At 39.2% G+C, this 19,207-nt stretch overlaps 1 protein-coding gene across 1 annotated transcript in view; it reads left to right on the top strand.

Moving 5' to 3' along the window:
• Positions 1–19,207, top strand: part of LOC117807144 (pyruvate carboxylase, mitochondrial-like) — a 408,892-nt gene that overhangs the window by 369,994 nt on the left and 19,691 nt on the right. The window contains exons 22-23 of the mRNA XM_034676222.1: positions 13,711–13,890; positions 18,270–18,444. Coding sequence (XP_034532113.1) covers positions 13,711–13,890; positions 18,270–18,444 — 355 coding nt within the window. The remainder of the gene's footprint in view (positions 1–13,710; positions 13,891–18,269; positions 18,445–19,207) is intronic.

Raw genomic sequence — 19,207 nt, 5'->3', positions numbered from 1 at the left:
CTTAATTTAAAAGCACCAAATCTATTAAAAATGGAGAATATTTACAAGACTGTTTGTATCAAGCAAAAACACTCTGCCACACATAAAAAGACAAATGACTCTAATTATGACTTTTAAGGACAAAAAATGATTCAATAAGCCTCAGAACAGAGCACTATGCATTAATGACAACTTATTTTCTCTTAGCTTATTATTCTCATGACTTGTCTTTTAGCAGAGCCATCTCATGAATTAAGAAATCAAGATGTTTGTACAAGATGTCTCCAAAATGACAGAACTGCGTGATGAGAAATGAAAGAAAGCCCCAGACTTACAGCCTCATTAACTTCCATTTAATTCCAACTGACATCAAAAGCGACTCAGGAGACTTATTAAAATTTATTCCATAAAATGTTCATAAGCCTAACTGTTTTATAGCTTCATGTTAATGCCTGATGTGCAGCTGAGTGGAGTCATTACACCGCCTGTTGAGCAGTCAGGACAAATTCACGCAATCTACCAGAGTCAGCCGATTTAAATCACAATCAGAAGATCCCCTGAGAAGAGTTCTAACTTGTTATGAAACTTACTGAACTTTATATTTAAGCCTGGTTATGATGAAAGAAACGTCACAACAGGATGGATCATTTCTATAGGGTAATGCCTGCCGCTGTCACTCACTGCTCTGAAGAAACCACCTTTTTGTTTGTTTACTAAAGCAAGTAATCAAAGAGTGATAGATAGAACTGCTTAAAGAAAGCTGTACGAGACTTTGTTTACCAGAATCATCACTTCCACATAGATAAGACATACTGCTTGGTCTGTGGGGGGCACTAAAGTCGACACAAAACAAACCTTCCTCCCAGGAGCTTCCAGGACTTCTGTTCAGAAGAATGAGGGTATAGTATTTTCAGCTTCCTCTACATTAATGCTGATTGATCAGTCTGCTGAGAAATGTTTAAGATAAGATAAGATAAGATATTACTTTATTGATCCCCCAGGGGGGGAATTCAGTTGTTACAGCAACCCAGACATAAGTACAATCAGATTAGATTAAATAGCAGTAATTACAGGCAGTATCAAAAATGATTCAGTAGTGACAGGTTGACGTGGTGTGATTATGGTTGGTAATGACAGATTAAGCAATAAATAAAAATACACATGGGTATATAATATGACTGTGAGTTGTAGTTACAATAATAATGTAAAATAATATAATATAATATGGCAAAGATAATTATAATACAGTATATTATGCATTATAATGCCAGCAGCAGTCAAGAGAGTCAGTTCGGGATGAGACGATGGAGATCAGAAAACTGTCAACTCTATTCTCTCATGCAGCCATGTACCTAACTTTTACTGCCTGTGTGTTCTTATTGTGTGGTGAAGCACTTTGTTGCCTGTAAATCCTCAAAGAAAGAGCAGTATACAGTTTGCTGCAGGGCCCCTCATCATTATGTCTTTTACCAGTGAATAAAGGCCGGCTTCCAATTATTGGTTGGGGCTGACACTGTCATTATTGGCTGCATGCTATAAGGTGCACCTAACACCTATATGATGACCTGTTGATACATGACAGATGTGTCACAAAGCTCATACTTTCTATACAGCTTACTTCCTGGAGCGAGCTAACAAAAGTCAGTCTGCTAAGATTAAAGAAAAGATAAGAATAACTCTCTCTATCATGTGAAATGGCGCAGCTGTATGTTCAGGGTCGAGCCACGTACAGCTCGGCTGACCTAACCCCTTATTATTTTAAAAATAGTTATGTCCAAGTATTATTAACAGACTTTAGGTACAGATCTATTATTTTTAGGTCATCCAGAGGTGTAATTGTTTTCATGATCAATGGAGAGTTTGAACGTTACAACGCTTTAGCTCAGCTACCACCATCTCTCAGTAAACTAATTATTTCACTCTGAATGCGTGCTGTTGTTAGCTCTGATTGTTAATGAATTAGGTGTTTTTTTCCAAAGGGGCTTGTTTGCATAAAAAAGGATATATTTTGCTCCAAAGCAATGCATGATGGCTTATTTAAAATGTATGCAGACACTGGTGCACAGAGGTCGGCGCTCAGGCCCTAATTATAACATGAATTATAGAATTAGATTCTCAGACAGAGAGATTTTGATATAAAGACCTGCTTTGAATACAAACCTGCTTCAAATAAAAGCCTGGTACCTTCTGCACTAAAAGCAAACAAATGCCCTGGTTTATATTTGAGGATGTATTCATCAAATGTAAGAGACCATCTGTTTTTTAAAGTATATTCCGGGGGATCTAGGATCTATCCAAGAGCGTGCAACTTGTAGATTAAGTCAAGCAAAGGTTCGGGACTATTTGTGGACAAGTCTGGTAAATATATGTGAATCACTAACAGGATTAAAAACAGTGTGGTGTCTGGACCGTTTATTTAACAGCCAACGTATTGAAGGTGACTTTATCTCTCAGTGAACTCGTAAAGCTAAACTGATAAAAACGTCTTCATTATGTGAGGTGTTTTAAAATTTCATTTAAAGAAGCTGTAGCTTACACCCACCAGTTTGATTTTCTGTGCTTTTAAAGATTGAGTATGAACTCCCTTATTCTCATCTTGATTACTTTATTGTGTCATTAGGCGTACGGTGTACTTTTTCCATCAGAGATGTCTATTTAAAATGGATGAATGTAATGAAATGAGGTGCTGCCATTCCTTTTCCCTCATCATCCCCCTGTTCACGTAGTGTAACTCTACCACAAACCTCAGTGGTGTATTATCACCTGAATATACAACAAAGCTGACAACTCCAATCAGTTGTTATTCATGTACAGTAGTTCCAAATCCCAGAGCAGGTTAACTAAGGACACTTGCAGCCGGTCAGACTAATACTCTTTAAAAAGACTCAAGAATTCCATTCCATCACCAGACGAAATCCTCTTTGCGGGGTGTTAATAATAATACGTAATGTCTGCAAGTTCTGAATCTAATTATAATCATTTTTGCTGGAGGGCGTATTTGCTGAAGTAACAGAAAAATCAGACAAAATATACATGAGCAGATACCTGCAGGCGCTGCTTTAATCATGTAATCTCTGAAAATCCTACACTCCACTCTACAGGTAACCTTGCTGTTGTTTATGTCTGCATGTTAGTGCTGCAGTCAACAACCATCATTTTGCAAATGATAAGCATGAAAGTTTCACAAATGTGACAGTTTAACAAAAAAAATGATTCATTTCTGGACCTGCAAGTTCTGATTTTATCAGTGCGGATCATTTTGTTATAGTGGTTGGGTCCATCAAATGCCAGAAAGCAGCAAAAAAAAATGTCCATCCCAGGTTCTTGAAGCTGGTGATGATATCTGCAAAAGAAAAATGTGATTCTTGGCTTTCATGCTGAGAGTAAAATGAGGAATGATTTATACAACACGCTTATGTGTCTGAAGGAAAGACACAATCTTAACCAAGAAAAAGGCACAGTGGCTTTTTTACGCTTGTTTTTTCTGAGAATGCAACAAACATGATTTAAAGTGTTAGGTAGGTTGCAGAGGTGGATTTAGTTGCCTTTGCAAAGTGCCAGGCTAGCTGTTTCCCTCTGCATCCACTCTCTGTGCCAAGCTAGTTTAACAGGTCATCTTAGATGACCTTCTCATCTAACTCTTAAAATAAATAGATTTCAGGTTATTCCTTTGAATGTTGAACAGATTTTTTAAGTGTATTTTTGCAGTTTTGGCTAAAAAAATACACCTAAAACAATTGATTCAAAGTGCTGCCATTTAATTTTCCCACGATTGTCTTTGTAGGGGCCATAATGTTGATTTTCATGTCTTATTTGTTGATCATGATTATTTCCTTTTAATGGTTGTCTTCATTTCTGGTTTTGGGTTCATGGTTGTGGTTTACCTTTTATCTACCTGTTCAGTTGTGTGGCGGGAGGCATACAAAGAGGGTGAGTGGGTTTAAATTATTTTTGTTGACTGCCACCATCATTATCATTGTTTATTTAGATCTTTTTTGGTCTTTAATGATTTTAAGTGTTTTGTTAATAAATAGAAAACTTTCCATGGATTTTGATTTTGATTTATGGCAAGACGCGTCACAAACACGAGCCCACTGTTCAATCTTAGCCGCTTCAGTCTTGTTTATTTGTCTCCCCAAAATAAGAGCCTGGGGTTCTGTAGGCTGTCTACTTAGATTAGAAACTCTGAACATACAGCATACTTTTATTGCATACAGTTGCAGCACATCTTCTTCTCTCTTTCCCTGTATTATCTTTCCCTCTTTTCTTTTCTAACCCCCTCATTGTCCATTCTGCTAAGCTACATCAGTATAAGGAGTTGCGTTTGTATTTGTGTGTGTTCTGCCTTCCGCCAACTAACTCTGTTACTTTTCTCTTGCAATTACAGGAACGTATTCATCACCCCCCGCATCCTAAAACACACACACACACACACACACATAGATATAGTGAGTGTCTCTTACTTTGAGGTGGAGCACCTCCTTGTATTGCCTGTGGGGCTGCAGATGTGTAATGCACTTGTCTTTTTGCCTCTCCTCCCCTCGCTTCATTTGTCCATACCTTCCTCTCTCGCTCCCTTACTCTCCCTGTCAGTCTCTTCATCACCCCGGCCGCTGTCTCTCCCTCTCCACTTTCATTTCATCCCATCTCCTCGTCCATCGCTCCCTCCCACCTTTCCTCATTTCGATTAGACTTCCTTCATGTATCCCTAATCTTTCTGTTGCGTCTCTGCTCCCCTCCTCCTCCTCCTCCTCCTCCTCTCTCAGTCTCTCGTTATCGCTCCTCACTCCTGTCTCTTCCTCTGCTGAAAGGTACCATTCTTCACTCCACTCCTGGCTCTGTTGGCTAGCATTGTGTGCGTTGGTATGTGTGTGTGTCTTGTGTCTTGTGTCTCACACACTCACAAATGCACGCAGACTGTTCCTGATGTTGTAATCCTTAGCCTATTAGAGGAGTTCAGGTTTGGATGGAGTTGCGTATCAATAAAAAAATGTGTGGAAAATACAAAGGCACATGACACACACGCAGGCAACAAGCACTCTTAAATGACTGTCATGCTTTCACTCTCTTACACATCCACACACACACACACACACACACACACACTTCACTGTACCATATTGCTACTGCCTGTAGTGTGGAGTCACGCACGAGCACTTAGTTAGAGGTGTACATTAGGTGAAAGTGAGAGAGATGGACAGAAGGCATTAGAAGAGGAGGGTGAGAGAGGGAAGTGGCTGAAATAGAGTCGGTCAGGAGGAAGAGGTGGATCAGGATGGAGCAGGTCTTGTGTGTCAATACAAGCCTGCAAGAGGGACCACATGAGGTGACAGACAGGTTTAAGAGAGCTGAGTGCTCCTGCATGCTAACTGAAAGTTTCTGCCTTCTTCTTCATGTGTGAATGAATGTCACATCCGATCAGAAAAGCTGAGCTGAACTGAGAATCTGCACGGAAACTCAGCCTTCTGCATGGAGGAATCATTTTAATATATTATGATGTAAGCATTAATTAGTAATATAATGCATTAATGAGATAGATAATAAGACTGGATAGTTCAGTCTTATTAATCAGATTTTCAAAAGGATCCTTAGATTTTCTACGATCTGGCAGATAAGATTGTGATCATTCAAAACTGTAGCTTCACAGTCCTTGCTGTGGTGGTAGTGATGACATACAGAAAGGTATCAGTGGGATTTATTTGAGATCCTTGAGATGGCAGTGTTGTTTGGTTCACCACTTTATTAAAATATCTCCACAAACTGAAGGAATGACCTATAGTTGAGATAGTTTTGAGGCCAAGCAGATATGATCTAGTGCAAACAGTGGGTCGCAGTTTTTTAGTTAGTTAACATGTCAAGCTTTTTGGTTTAATCATCTTCATAAAACCACGGCAAATGTAAAGCTGGACTTAGACTAAAGCTTTTTTTAGTCAACTAGTAGCTGTTTATTTAATCCATTAGTCTCCTTTTCTTTGCAAATTATGATAATAATAAAAGTGTAAACTATTGTGCATCTGAAAATATGATCGGTCCCAGAGCTTAAAAGTGTGTTTTAAGTATCATTATTCATGCTGTGCTACATCAAAGATATACAGTGCTGATAAAAATGTTAAGACCAGTTGAAAAATTGCAAGAATTTACGTTTTGCACTGTTAGATCTTATAAAGGTTCTAAGTTCAGTTTCAAAATGCAAAAAGAAGAAATGTAACAATTAAACTGAAATTGGCTGTTTATCAGCCGATCAAAAGTTTAAGACTACAGCTCAAAAAAACATGAAAACACCCCAAATTGACATAAAATGTTCTAAAAAGGACTCAGTAATGAGTACCTCCACCGTTCTTGTTGATCACTTCAAAATTTTGTTTTGGCATGCTTGATGCGAGTGTTTCCAGGAGGCTTGTGGGGCTTGTGGGAACGTTGCTTCAAGTGGTGAAGATGGTTTCACAGAGGGCATCAACTGTCTGGAACTGATGTCCATTTTTGTAAACGTCCCTTGCCATCCATCCCCAAATGTTCTCTTATCTGCACCCTTTCTACTGACTCCTGTAACTGGACCAAAGTAAAGCAGGTGTCCTTTGTTTCTGACAAACAGCATTGTAGTTTTCTGTAACTTACATACACAAAAGAGAGATTATACCCCTAACATACTGTGGTGCGACGGTTTACAGTTAACCCCCTCAATCTGTTGATTGATGGAAAATGTGTTATCATGGTGTAAAACACATTTACCGACAACCTATCCATGTGAGGAGTCAGAGTGAAAAGAGACAGGACGGTGTTTTGTCAATCCGTAGGTCATAGATTACAGGTATTAACACAATGAGGGTGGAGAAAAACATTCAATATAACAGGCATTACTCCTGCCAACCTTATACGTACTTCACTGCAATACTGAACTTTTTGTGATTTCAGCATTTAAGTGATTCACCCATGAGATCTGACAATAATGGAAGTTTTGCATACACCTTAAGAGTTAATACTTCAGTGCATGTGGCTGCTACGCATCCAAAAATACTAAGACTTTCCTCCTCCTACTCAAATCATCAAGAAGTATCACTGTGACCGTAATCATTATATAACATCAGTGTCTATATTCTGTAGCTGTAAGCTTAGCCACATAGCACAAACTATGTTACATCCTGCTGCGTTCAGTTAGAAACAACTGAGGAAATAGTCCCCAGACTTGTGCTCTCTGTTGTTTCTAACCCACACAGAAGCAGTCAATGCAAAGATACAAACATCCGGTGAATACACATCAACAATGTCAAAGCTCATATGAGAAAAGCTTGTGTTTGTATCTAAGGGCAGACTTGTAATTTACACAGAAGAGTTTCTGTTGTAATGTTAATGAACTCAATTAGGCGTAACAAATATCGGTGTTGAAATGACACTGCTCTGAATAACAGAAATTTGTCCTCAGAATTTTTAATCACTTTCTAAATAAATAAGGAGTTTAAATGTTATTGTCTGACTGCTTGCGTTAGACTGTTTGCATACAGAGATGCGTAGAGTCTGAGATTCAGCTTCAGTTTCAGTCATAGTTAACACATGAGTATGACAGTAATATAATGTTTGGTGGAGTTTTTGTTCCAATCCTTGACTCATAAACATACATTGATAATAAGTACTGTTCCACCAATAATAACAAACCATCCTGATTTAATAAAGATAAGATCAGACTTTATTGATCCCGGGGCAGAAATTCGGTTGTTGCAGCAACACAGACATAATAGCAAGAGTAGTATAAGAATACTAGAGCACAAATAGAGAAAAAAAATTAATTGAAGTAAAAATTGGTAAAAAAAAAAAAAAGAATAAAATGTAAAAGTCTACACAAAAATTACACATGTATAAATTGTATTAATTACAGGAAGTAAGGAAATATTATGCAGATGTGACAGGGTGACATGGTGTGATTATAGTGTGGTTATGGCAAATTGTATGCAATATAAATACATAAACATATATGGGTATGTAGATATGTCTAGATACAGAGAAAGAGAATATTAAAAAGTACTATATAATTGTAACATGATATAACATGTAATAATAATGATAATAATACTAATAATGATAATAATACTAATAATGATAATAATAATAATAATAATAATAATAATGATAATGATAATGATAATGATAAGATAGTCCTTTAATGGTCCCACATAAAGGGAAATGTAAGTGTCACAGCAGCAAAGTAGACAGTGCAAAAGAGTATAAAGTATAGCTTGAACAAGAGCCTATGAAATATAAATTATTAAAAAGCTATTAGCAATTCAATTAAAGAGGTAAAAATAAGCATATCTTACTATATATATATATATATATATATATATATATATATATATATATATATATATATATATATATATATATTATTGGTTATAGAGTCTGACCACTGCAGGAAGAAAAGACCTGCGATATCTCTCTGTGATTCACCGAGGGTGAAGAAGTCTGTCACTGAACGAGCTGCCTAGTGTTGTTATGGTCTCCTGGGGGGGTGTGACGTGATAATAATGATAATGATAATATGAATAATATTGATAATGATATTAGTATCATCAGCATAATATAGTAATATAATAAAATAGTATGTACTATGATATAATACAGTATAATTTAATAGAGTATAATATCATATCATATCATATATCCTACAGTATAATTTATTACAATATAATATAATATAATATGTATTATAATACATAGTCAGACCGTCAGAGAGTAAATGCATACATTACCCACAAGGCCACCTTACTTTATGGGTAAAAATACCAAGAGATCTCAGACAGCAGACATGATGCTACTCTTATCTCCACCTTAAAATCTAATGGTACCTTTGTCAACTCAGTTTTTAATCTCTTCACAAGCCGTCACCTAGAGTTGTAAAGTGTTGTCACATATGAATAAAAACCCTTTGACAGGCTGCTGACACCATCCTCTGGCAACTTCTCACAGTCAGTTGAGCATGACAGCTGAGGATCAAAAGCAGACTTTTAACACTCGTTTGTATGAAAGACTAATTAAAGCCTAACAGAGATTTTTAAATGTTTCCACATTCGCCGACTTCAGATTAAGTAACCCTTTGCCTTTTCGCTGGGCTGTGTTTTGTTCAGAGATTCAAGCTGGTTTACTTCTATCAGTCAAGCTGATGGCAGTCGAGCAAAGTGAGTTTTTTAATGTGCTGCTTCAGAAATTGCAAACACGGTTGTAAAAGGAAAAGAAACCAGAAGGATGTTTTTAAAAACCCTGATTTCTCCTCTAAAAGTAGTTACATCATCGACAGCTTGTTCTGTACATAAAATAAAAAAAGTACACACTTAACTTCAGGATCTTATCAGTGAGACTGAGAGGGGTCAGCAGTGAAGAGTGCTGAGCTGCACTTCACACAGGAGTAGAGGAAATCAGATATTTTCCAACTCTGCACAACCAGGATGAGATTTACTTCACTCCTCGTCTAAAAATATAGAAAAGCTCACACATCATGTGTGGCTCACACACAGTTGGAAATAAGATTTAGTTCCCCTCTCTCTTTGGCACCCAGAGCGATGGAGCCTGGTGATTCATCGACGGAGATTGATAATGAGAGTAACACTTTTGATGTTACTGAGGATCAAGAAAAAGAAATATTTGGCAGAAGGATGGGGGGGGGGGGGGGGGGGGGGGGGGGGGATGGGCGACTGAGAGAGGTGATTCATGAGGGAGACTTTAAATTTTGGCTTTTAGTCTAAAGATAGAGGACGGTAGTTAAGTGTGTTGGAGAGGGATAGAGTGCGAAGGATGGTTCATGACCACAGAGAATAAAGAGAGGAGAAACAATTCTGAACTGGCAGCGAAAAAACAGCAACAAATGGACCCTGGAAAAGAAAATAATATAGACAGAGGAAACAATGGAGAAAGGGAGACAGGCACAAGGCAGACGAGGGATGCACAGTCATGAAGCTTTCTTGAGTTCAAGATGGATTTGGAGTAACCCAGCAGTGAGCTTTTGTTCTACTGCTATACCAAGTTGATGGCCTCTCCGGGGGTTTCAACAGCCCATTCAAATCTCTTAAGCTTCTCTGTAAACAGTCATTCCGTCATAGCAATGTATCATTATCACCTCTATTCACAAACACAATCAAACTGAGGTTTAGGTGGTGCAGCGGCAGGGAAGTGCTGCAGAAAAGTGGGCGCTTGTTTCAATGAGCAGGAAGCGTTTCTTTTATGTGTCTTGCTGGGAAAGCACTGATTCGCTTGTAAGGTTCCTTTGAAAATGTGCCAAGTGATTGGGGACTTTAACACGCATCCTTTTAAAAGATGTAGCTCGTCACTGGGAAATTAATTGCAGTGACACAGTTTTTAATTGAAGTAGTGCCGTAACAGCCAGAGTATAAGGCCATGACCTGTTTCATGATCATCTAGAATGTGCTGCACACCAGGAGAAGCAGTGTCACTTACCTCTGGTAAATCCAAGCTACCAAGATCTACAGCTGAAACCAATATGCTCTGAATTTGGGTCAGGTTTGGGATAAATGTATTAAAATTTGTTCTCAGTATGGCTCTTATCTTACACTCTGAAGGGCTCGTTCTCATAGCAATTCCTGGAGGGCATTGATGAAATAGAAAATGTAGACCCCAGGGAAACACTTCAGGAACCAGGAAGGGGCACTTTATCGATTTCGAAAATGTAGCCGTTGCTGCATTTCATGAGAAAACACATGTACAATGTCCTCTTCGGCTCAGGTAGAGCTTACAGGTCTATGCAGTGATATTAGCCATGCATCTAGGCTTGGCAGCAAGGATTAAAAATCAAAACGTGAACTCTTTGTTGACATACATTCTCTATTTGTCTCTACTTTTAATAATACAAGAAAATCATAGTACAGTTTTTTAATGTAGCCTCCATAAATTGTTGAACAGGGTAAAGGTCAAAACACAGCCTCTCATGAGTTTGAGGTCAAATCATCAGTGAAAATCAGCTGCCTTTGTACAACACAGAACTTGTTTGACAGATCTACTGAAGATAGGCTTTCAAATGTAAATTGAAGTCTCTACACAAGCACTCTTAATATATTGACTGTGTTATTCAGAAATACTCTACTCAGAGGGATTAAAGTAGGTGCACAACAAATTCATTTAAGCAAGGTCAAGAGTGCACTAGATAAGTTTTCAAGCAAAAGAGTCTGATTCAGAACATCACTAATGATACATGTTGGATTTAAAAGTTCGAATCAGCTACAATTGTTAGAGTAGAAAAGGTTTTTGGCTGTTAAATAAATGAAATTAATAATATTCAGTGTTAAAATATGCACTTAATGTTGGCTTTAAACAAATAATGCCACAGTTCTAGTGTCTGACAATTATAATTTAAAATACGGATTGATCAAAGAATATCAGTTGTAAACTACAATTAATGGCATGTTTACAATTCCATTATTTTGCAATTCAAAATAGTTTTAGAGTCAATGTTAACAATGTTAAGACATCTTCAGCAGTGTCTTTATTTAGGAACCAAGTAGTACTTTATGATCTTTGCTTTTAGATGTATAATTCTAATAAATGCTCCTCTGCTGCACCAGTGTGGTCTGAAAACATGACTTTAACGTAGGAGACAGCTTCAAATTTTTTATTCTGTAAAGTACAGTGTTTATATTTATCACCTTTAAAAGATAACACTGTCACACATTAAGAAAAATGCAGGATTGCATGAACAAAATGTCCAATCAGTGTCTTGATCACTCACTGACATCCAGAGATCCCTGAAACTACGTATGGTTCCCAACAAGAGTAAGGCAAATGACTGGTGTCAACATGCCAGCCTGTGGATGTGCCTGAGAACTGAGTCTTTCACAGTGTTGACTGGCTTGAAGTCAGATGCTACCCATTTAGCAAGCGCTGTTAACGTCTCCCATTTAGTTTCATAAAAGTTTCTGCAGAGATTCACACACTCCAAAATAGTTCTCTGCCAGCTTTTGTCATGCAGTTGCCCACTGACATCAGCCTGTACCCATAAATGCTTAGCTGTATTCATTGATTTATTGAAGTATTGATTTGTTTTGACATTATTTGCATCCAGATTGGCACACCAATGCTGAAAGCCCTAATCTCTAATAAAAACTGAACTTATGTTTAACGTTTAAACACCATGACATTTACCCAAGACTCCAAAGAAGTCAATTTTGATATGCAAACAAAAAGGAAGCACTACTATGCTCTATGACACAGCTTATCTTAAAGTGTATCACTCTATCCATTAACGCTGATGTGTTAGCTTTGAAGGTGTTTCCTGTCTCCTACAGGTTGGACTGATATAGAGTAAAGACACTTCCTCAAACACACACAGGATGGACTATGCTTGTTCAAAGACTGAAGTGATCTCAGCTCAGCTTGCCTCACATCCAATAAATCCCCAGGAGGTTTGTGGTAATCCCAGAGCAGCATTTGCGCATGAGCACATACGTATGTGCTTCATGTCTTACTCTTGATAATATGGCATCACAACTCTTTGAAAGGAGTGTCAAGTTCTTTCTTGAGGAATTCTTTTGGGAACGTCAATTTGATCTATAGCTCACCCTCACTGCTTTTTTCTCTCTCTGTCATGTGGTATTCGCTGAACACACTAATTGCCACAAAAATAGGCATCTTGTAGAGACGGGACCCTTTCTTTGTTCTCTCTACTCCTTCAGCTGTGGATGTTTGAGTGTAAAGCTGAGGAGGAACAGGGCCATGGACTAGTTTTAATTTTTAATGAGTCTCGAGATGAGACTCAATTTCTCCTGTCCATTCCCTCTATTGACGCCTTGAACCTTTTCCTTAATTGTGTCATAAACCCAAATAGAGCTCACGAATGAGGGGGAAAGAAACCCAAGGCTGATTTAGAAGTTGTTTTTCTATGTATTGTTTGTGGGTCAGATTAATTGACCTCTTCTTCTCTGTAATGGTCCAAACTCCCTAATGGAAGTCAGAAAGCATTAAATCCGTTTCTCCTTTTATTATGACTGCTGAGTAATGTGTGCAGTTGATATTTGCATCAGTGTCCTCTTCGCAGTCAAAAAAGACTCCACTTATCACCATTATGCTAATAAGGACTTCTATTAGCATAATAACATGCCATTATAAATAATGAAAGAATGAATACATGTGATTTAAATGAATGTATTTTCTTGCTCCCTCCTCCTTTCTTTATTTTTAGGTTGGCTCTGTTTCCACTAAGAAGACCTATGTGCGTGGTTTAGATCATGACTGCCAAATCAAATGATTAAAGAGACCATATAGATGTAAACATCTTTTCATTTCTCATTTGGCTCCTCTAGCTCGCTCTCCTCTCCGGGTCACTCAGTGTTTAAGCGTCTTCATTAAAACAAAAACTCTGTCACCACTTTTCTCTTTCGGTGGAATCGCTGTGGATGTGTTTTCCTCTGCAAGCCGCTGACAGCAAACAGAAAAACACAGCCAGACTTTACAGAGCAAAACAGTGAAGCTGCAGCGACTCCTGAAACTAAGTGCTGGATTAGACAATGGAAAACTGTGATGTTATCCTGATTGATTCTCTGTTAGTGTTCGGTTGTGTGTCAGATGAAAAGTCCAGTGGTGACATACCAGAGATGTAAGAAAACTAAGATGTCATATTTCTTGAATCTCGTCTGTGGTGACAAAGAAATACCCAAGGGCTAAACTGAGCTAATATTACCTCTTCTTAGTCCATATGATGTTGTCTGTTATTCACACTTCTCTCTTTGTCCATCTCAGGTGACTCCCTCCTCTAAGATCGTGGGTGACTTGGCCCAGTTCATGGTGCAGAACGATCTGGGCAGAGCTGAAGTGGAGGAGAGGGCGGATGAGCTGTCTTTCCCCCTGTCTGTGGTCGAGTTCCTGCAGGGATACATCGGAATACCTCATGGAGGTTTCCCAGAGCCCTTCAGATCTAAGGTAGGCAAGCTTGTCTGAAATGCACACTTACATAACACAGTTTTCTGTGTTTTAAAAAACAAACCTATATTTCTGATCATTTCTATTCAGGTGTCTTCCTTAATTTACATTTTAAAGCCTGTGTACAAACAACGCAAATCTTTCTAATCTTTGTTTACTTCTGTTCTACTAGCACTATCTCAAACAGCAGGGTTTTTTAAGGACACGTGTATGTACAAGTGTTCTCACACACAAATGCTGTCACATGCTTGGTTACATCTGACAGCTGCAAAAGGTGAAGAAAAGTGTGGTATTGCTCCATCCTCTCATTTTCTCTCTGTTTCTTTACCTGTGTCTGCCTCTCTTGTCTCTTCTCTTCACCCCTGCAAACAGAGACTTTCATGCGCATCAGGGGCCAACAGCCTGAAGTCTCCCTGGGAGAGCCTCACGAATGCACACGCATGAATAAAGGCACATTTGTCATCTCCTTCCAAAGACCTGCTGACATATTGGCATACTTGACATTTCTCCAAAAAGTCAGACTGTAGTTTTTTTTGTCTCTGAGGAAGAAAAAATAGTGGATGTTTTATTCGCCAATAACATCCACAGATGACAAGGCCTTCATAACGTATTATCAGTGAGCTGGCTGGCGCCCAAAATGTGAAATATTTGGTTTGAGACGCTGTCTGGACTTTTCCACAGGACGCTCATTGTGCTTTCATGTGTTGCTGAGATTTCTACAGAGCATTATTAAACTTTTTTACTGGCTCTGAGCAATTTGTTGAAAAAATAACCCATCCGAGCACATCTTTATTTTTAGCTTAGCGCTAATTCCCATCTAACATTAAGTTTATTCAAGCATTCATTTTTGTTCGTCTGTCTCCACATTATCTCTTCCTCCCTCACATCCTTCCTTTCTTTGTTCACCTCTCTGAGAAACTCACCACTGTCCTCCTCTCACCCTCACCATCAAATTGTCCTTGTCCACCCTGTCCCACCACACTGGTGTAGACTCGGGGGATTGAATGATCAGATATTTGTCATTTAGCTTCCTGGGCTGTCCCACCCTGCACAATCACAGTGATTTTTCCGTTTTGACACCCACCATGCAGCCCCGCGTCTGCTACCTCTCTATTAGTGTCTCTCAATCTGTCTCGTGTATCTCCCCCCAAAAAAATACTACACAGGAGTGCAGGCAGACAAACATGGTTGACAGTTTCTTATTCATGCAGATACTTGATTCTGACAGAGGTTACCATGCTTCTCTTCTTTCTTCTTCACTCTGCAACCCCCTGAGTATTACAGAGAGCGATATTTGCATTCCAGCTCTTTGCTGTTGTGCGATGTATTTTCCATGAGGTCCAGCCAGCCCGACCACTCATTAAGCATATAAACAAGGTGCCAGGGCTGCAGCCTGCCTTATAGTCCTCTGAACACGCATGTAGAACTGCTGCCAACTCCTCAGCTAGAGAAGTCTAAATCCCCCCTACAGACACCGACTCTGCATTCAAGAGAGACCCTCGATATTGAACGCACAAACACCAAGAGGCTTTATCACACACAGCTGACTGAAGAACTCGTTCTCTTCTTCGCCCTGATTCAGTTTGATTCAGAGTTCAGCTTTAGTACAAATCAAGATTGCTATCCTTTGACAGTGTTTTCATTTGTGTGCTCAGTGTAGCTGCACATGTTTACATCTGATTAACTTACCGTCACTCACTGAATAACTTAAGGTACTTTTGGAATTAAGTCCAATAATTGTCAAAGTCTGTAAGTTAGATGATGAGACAGTTGTTGTGACTGAAATGCTTGTTGTTTTGAACAGAGGCCGGATCAATTTCTGATGCTTTCCATGGAGAGAGGAAGTCTAGAGGCTGACTGGCTTTCACTCCACAGCATCAGGCTGATTTGTGGCAAAAGTTGGAATTTATAATGTAGAGCAGATTGTTATCTGCACCTGCGTACAGATAACTGTTTAAAGAGATAAACAACTTGTCGTCAGATTACCACCGATGGGAGCTGGGATGCCATTACGAAGGATTGTGTTCCACCTGCCTTTCCCATATGGACTGCTTCTCCAGCTCACACCAAAGCCTGCTAAAAGCTGATTGGTCAGAACTGCTTAGACTACAAATGTAAACAGAAACCAGAACACTTCCCCCCACTATAGTCCACGGCCCCAAGTATTGTATTTTTATGCAGAATCTGTAAATGTAGATTTCTGCAAATGAGTCTTGTTGAAGTGTGTGGGCGAGTGTGGCTTTTAATTCAAGTTGTAGTGTGATTAGCTTATCAGTTAGCAAACATGAATTATGTTGTTTGCGTTTGCATGCAAGCAGACAATAACAGTTCATTAAAAAGTTGCATGCTAGAGAGGCAGATATCTGCATCCCTGTGTGCTGTAGCTGAAGGTTATTTTTATGCTGGCAGCATAGAACAAGTGATGTTTCTTTAATGGAGCTTTGGTGGCATTAATTAGTAAGTGAGCAGTCATTCCAGCATTATATCACAGAGACTCCCTCATGCACACAAGTTGTTTGCATGCATGGGGAAAACTTTTCACGACACAAAGTGGTAATTGAGGCATTTCCTCATCGTAGTTATGTCACGCACGGCTCATTTGCAGCGTGGGTAGACGGAGAAAATGGACGAGGGGGAAACGAGAGAGACAGGAGGGCAAAAGGGAGAGGAGAGAGGAAGAAAGTGGGAGGATTGATGCAAATATGGGGAGATAGAGGGAATAAATATGGAGGCCGTGAGGAAGAAAATGAATTCAAGAAATGAGATTGAAATACATCACATCCCTCAGAGCGGCACACTCGAAAATACAGAAAGAGAGAAAAACAGTGACAATAAAAAAGGAGAAGTGGGAGTGCATTGAGTGGATTTAAGAGAAATGAGGAGAAAAAGAAAATAACCTTGAACAAAGAGTTTATCTTCCCTTCCTATTGTTCATGTAGAAGCACTGTTTCGCTCTCACACACGCACAGAAACACACACACAGTCACTATCTGTCTGTGTCTCACACTTTAACAATCAAGCAGTCTAGGTGTAAGACATCCTCAGAGGACACAATGTTAATGAGCAGGGACTCCAATGAGGCTGCCATCTTTGAAGTGTCTTTCTCTCACACACACAAATGAGTCAGCTATCTTTGAACTGTTAGCTGTGTGACTAATAGCATTGCACAGGGCCCTTTTGTCTGGAGATTTCCGGGAGGCACGCACACACACTCATAAATGTGCTGATATGTCACGCATACACAAAGACGAGTGAAGACGGGAAAGACACACCGAGTGGAACTCAGCTCTGCACACATACATTTACAAACATTACATGGATGTACGCGCACAGATGTGTGATCAGTGGAACGTTTAATGCTATGCAGATGACGTTGTGCTTCAAGTGTCAGTGAGTGAGAAACAGAATAAACATTACCAATACAGTAATTAGCATGTTAGCTTAGGTGACTATTAATTTAACATCATGTGAGCACACACATACTCACACACACACTCACAGGTAGGCAGCAGAAATCATTTGAACTAGCTTTTTATTTTTATTTCAAGAAACTTTAAGCACTGAATCAAACCAAAGAGGCGTGTTAATGGGGATTTTTGCAGCTGTCTCTTCCTTCTTCTGAACATGCTAAACTCATCATCAAGAGCTGAAGAAATCAAAACACAAAAACAAAACAGCTGTCATTAGGCACAGTTCCCTTGTCCCAACATAATCTCTTCACTGGGTGTTATTAGCAGCCTCAGATCGATTGTCTCTACAAGTTGTTTCAGATATCAGCAACTGTGTGGGAAGATAACATGTCCAATCAGTAGTCTTAGAGCAGCCTCCACTTTCCTCAATTATCCCCCTCCTTTCTGTCTTTCATTCGTCTGTTTTGTCCCTTTTTTCAAAGAAGGAGCAAGAATGATGTGTCACACACGCAGCAACAACTGCCGTGGTCTGTGATAGGCTGATGGTACTTGAGTGGGGAGAAAAAGGATGAATTAAAAGAAAGGGCAAGATGGAGGCGACTAAAGTGGATATCAGTGCAGATCTTAGCCCAACACTGGGTGCTACTTCATGCAAATAAAAAATAAGTTGTATCAAGTGTTATATTTGCTCCGATTCAAGTGTTTCTCTCCATCTCTTCTTCCACCCTTCAAAACAGCCCCCCCCCCCTCCATCTTCCTCCGCCTCTCATCCCAAGTGTCTCTGTCACTTCAGTGTTTTTTTGTCAGGGTGCAGCTTTGATGTAGACGTGTTGTTGTGAAGTTCAGTGTGAAGGTTTTACCAGCGCTTTGTACATCCCACATGCTTCACAGTCTCATGGGGATATGATGAGCGATTAAACATTCAGAAAACAATGCATGTATGACTCACTTATTTACCTCTCATTCCAGGTGCTGAAGAACCTCAACCGTATTGAGGGTCGCCCTGGCGCCTCTCTGCCAGCGATGGACTTCAAGGCCCTGGAGGAGGGGCTGAGAGCTGCTCACGGGGAAGAGATCACCCCTGAGGATGTGATGTCAGCAGCCATGTACCCAAAAGTGTTCCAGGAGTTCAAGGAATTTACTTGTAAGTCTGTAGACTTGACAAAAAATCTTTGTATTCAGATAATTATTCAGGATAAGAATAGGAATTAACAAATGGTTTTATTTCAGTGTTTAATTATAGAAATGTGCAGTTAATCTAATTGGATCTGTTATATTGAACACGGCTGGGTTCATGGGATTTGGACTTGTTTTTTACAATCACTCTCCTTCTCATTTGTATTATTACTGGGGCTTGAAATTAGCAGGCAACCCTCAGTCAGAAACCCTCATTATTAAGGGTTTTACAAAGGTCAGATTATTTTGTGGGAATGTGTTTGATTGTTGTATTTGCTTGTTCACAAGTCTCACATATTAGAGAACAACCCAGAGCTTCAGTATCAGGGAGAGAGTGTAGCTGAAACCCAGAATCCCTGCATGTCATTCTGAAGTTTGAAATGTATTCAGTTAGATGCAGGCTTAAGAGGACTGATGATGTAAAGTTAATACGATGCCTTCAAGAGGAGTCAAATTTTCCAACTTGAATTGAAGTTGTTTAAAGTAGTTACAGAAACACAGAGCTAACTGGATTAACACAATTTTAATTGCTGATTTGAGGACTGCGGAAGTGTTTGCATGAAACTGGAAGGGCTTTTTTTTTTCCCAAGGAGCTTTAATGAGCTGTCGTTTCTTCACTGCTTTAGCTAAAGGCTGAACATACTCCCAAACATGAACTGAACCCTAAGTCTTTACTAATTATATTTCTGGTATCAAATTTAAAGTCCTACAAAATAAACCAGCCCTGTATC

The sequence above is a fragment of the Notolabrus celidotus genome, chromosome 23, assembly GCF_009762535.1.
Source record: "Notolabrus celidotus isolate fNotCel1 chromosome 23, fNotCel1.pri, whole genome shotgun sequence".
In the NCBI taxonomy this organism is placed as follows: domain Eukaryota; kingdom Metazoa; phylum Chordata; class Actinopteri; order Labriformes; family Labridae; genus Notolabrus; species Notolabrus celidotus.
The sequence above is the reverse complement of the archived record's forward strand: the minus strand, read 5'-3'. Positions and strand labels throughout refer to the sequence as shown.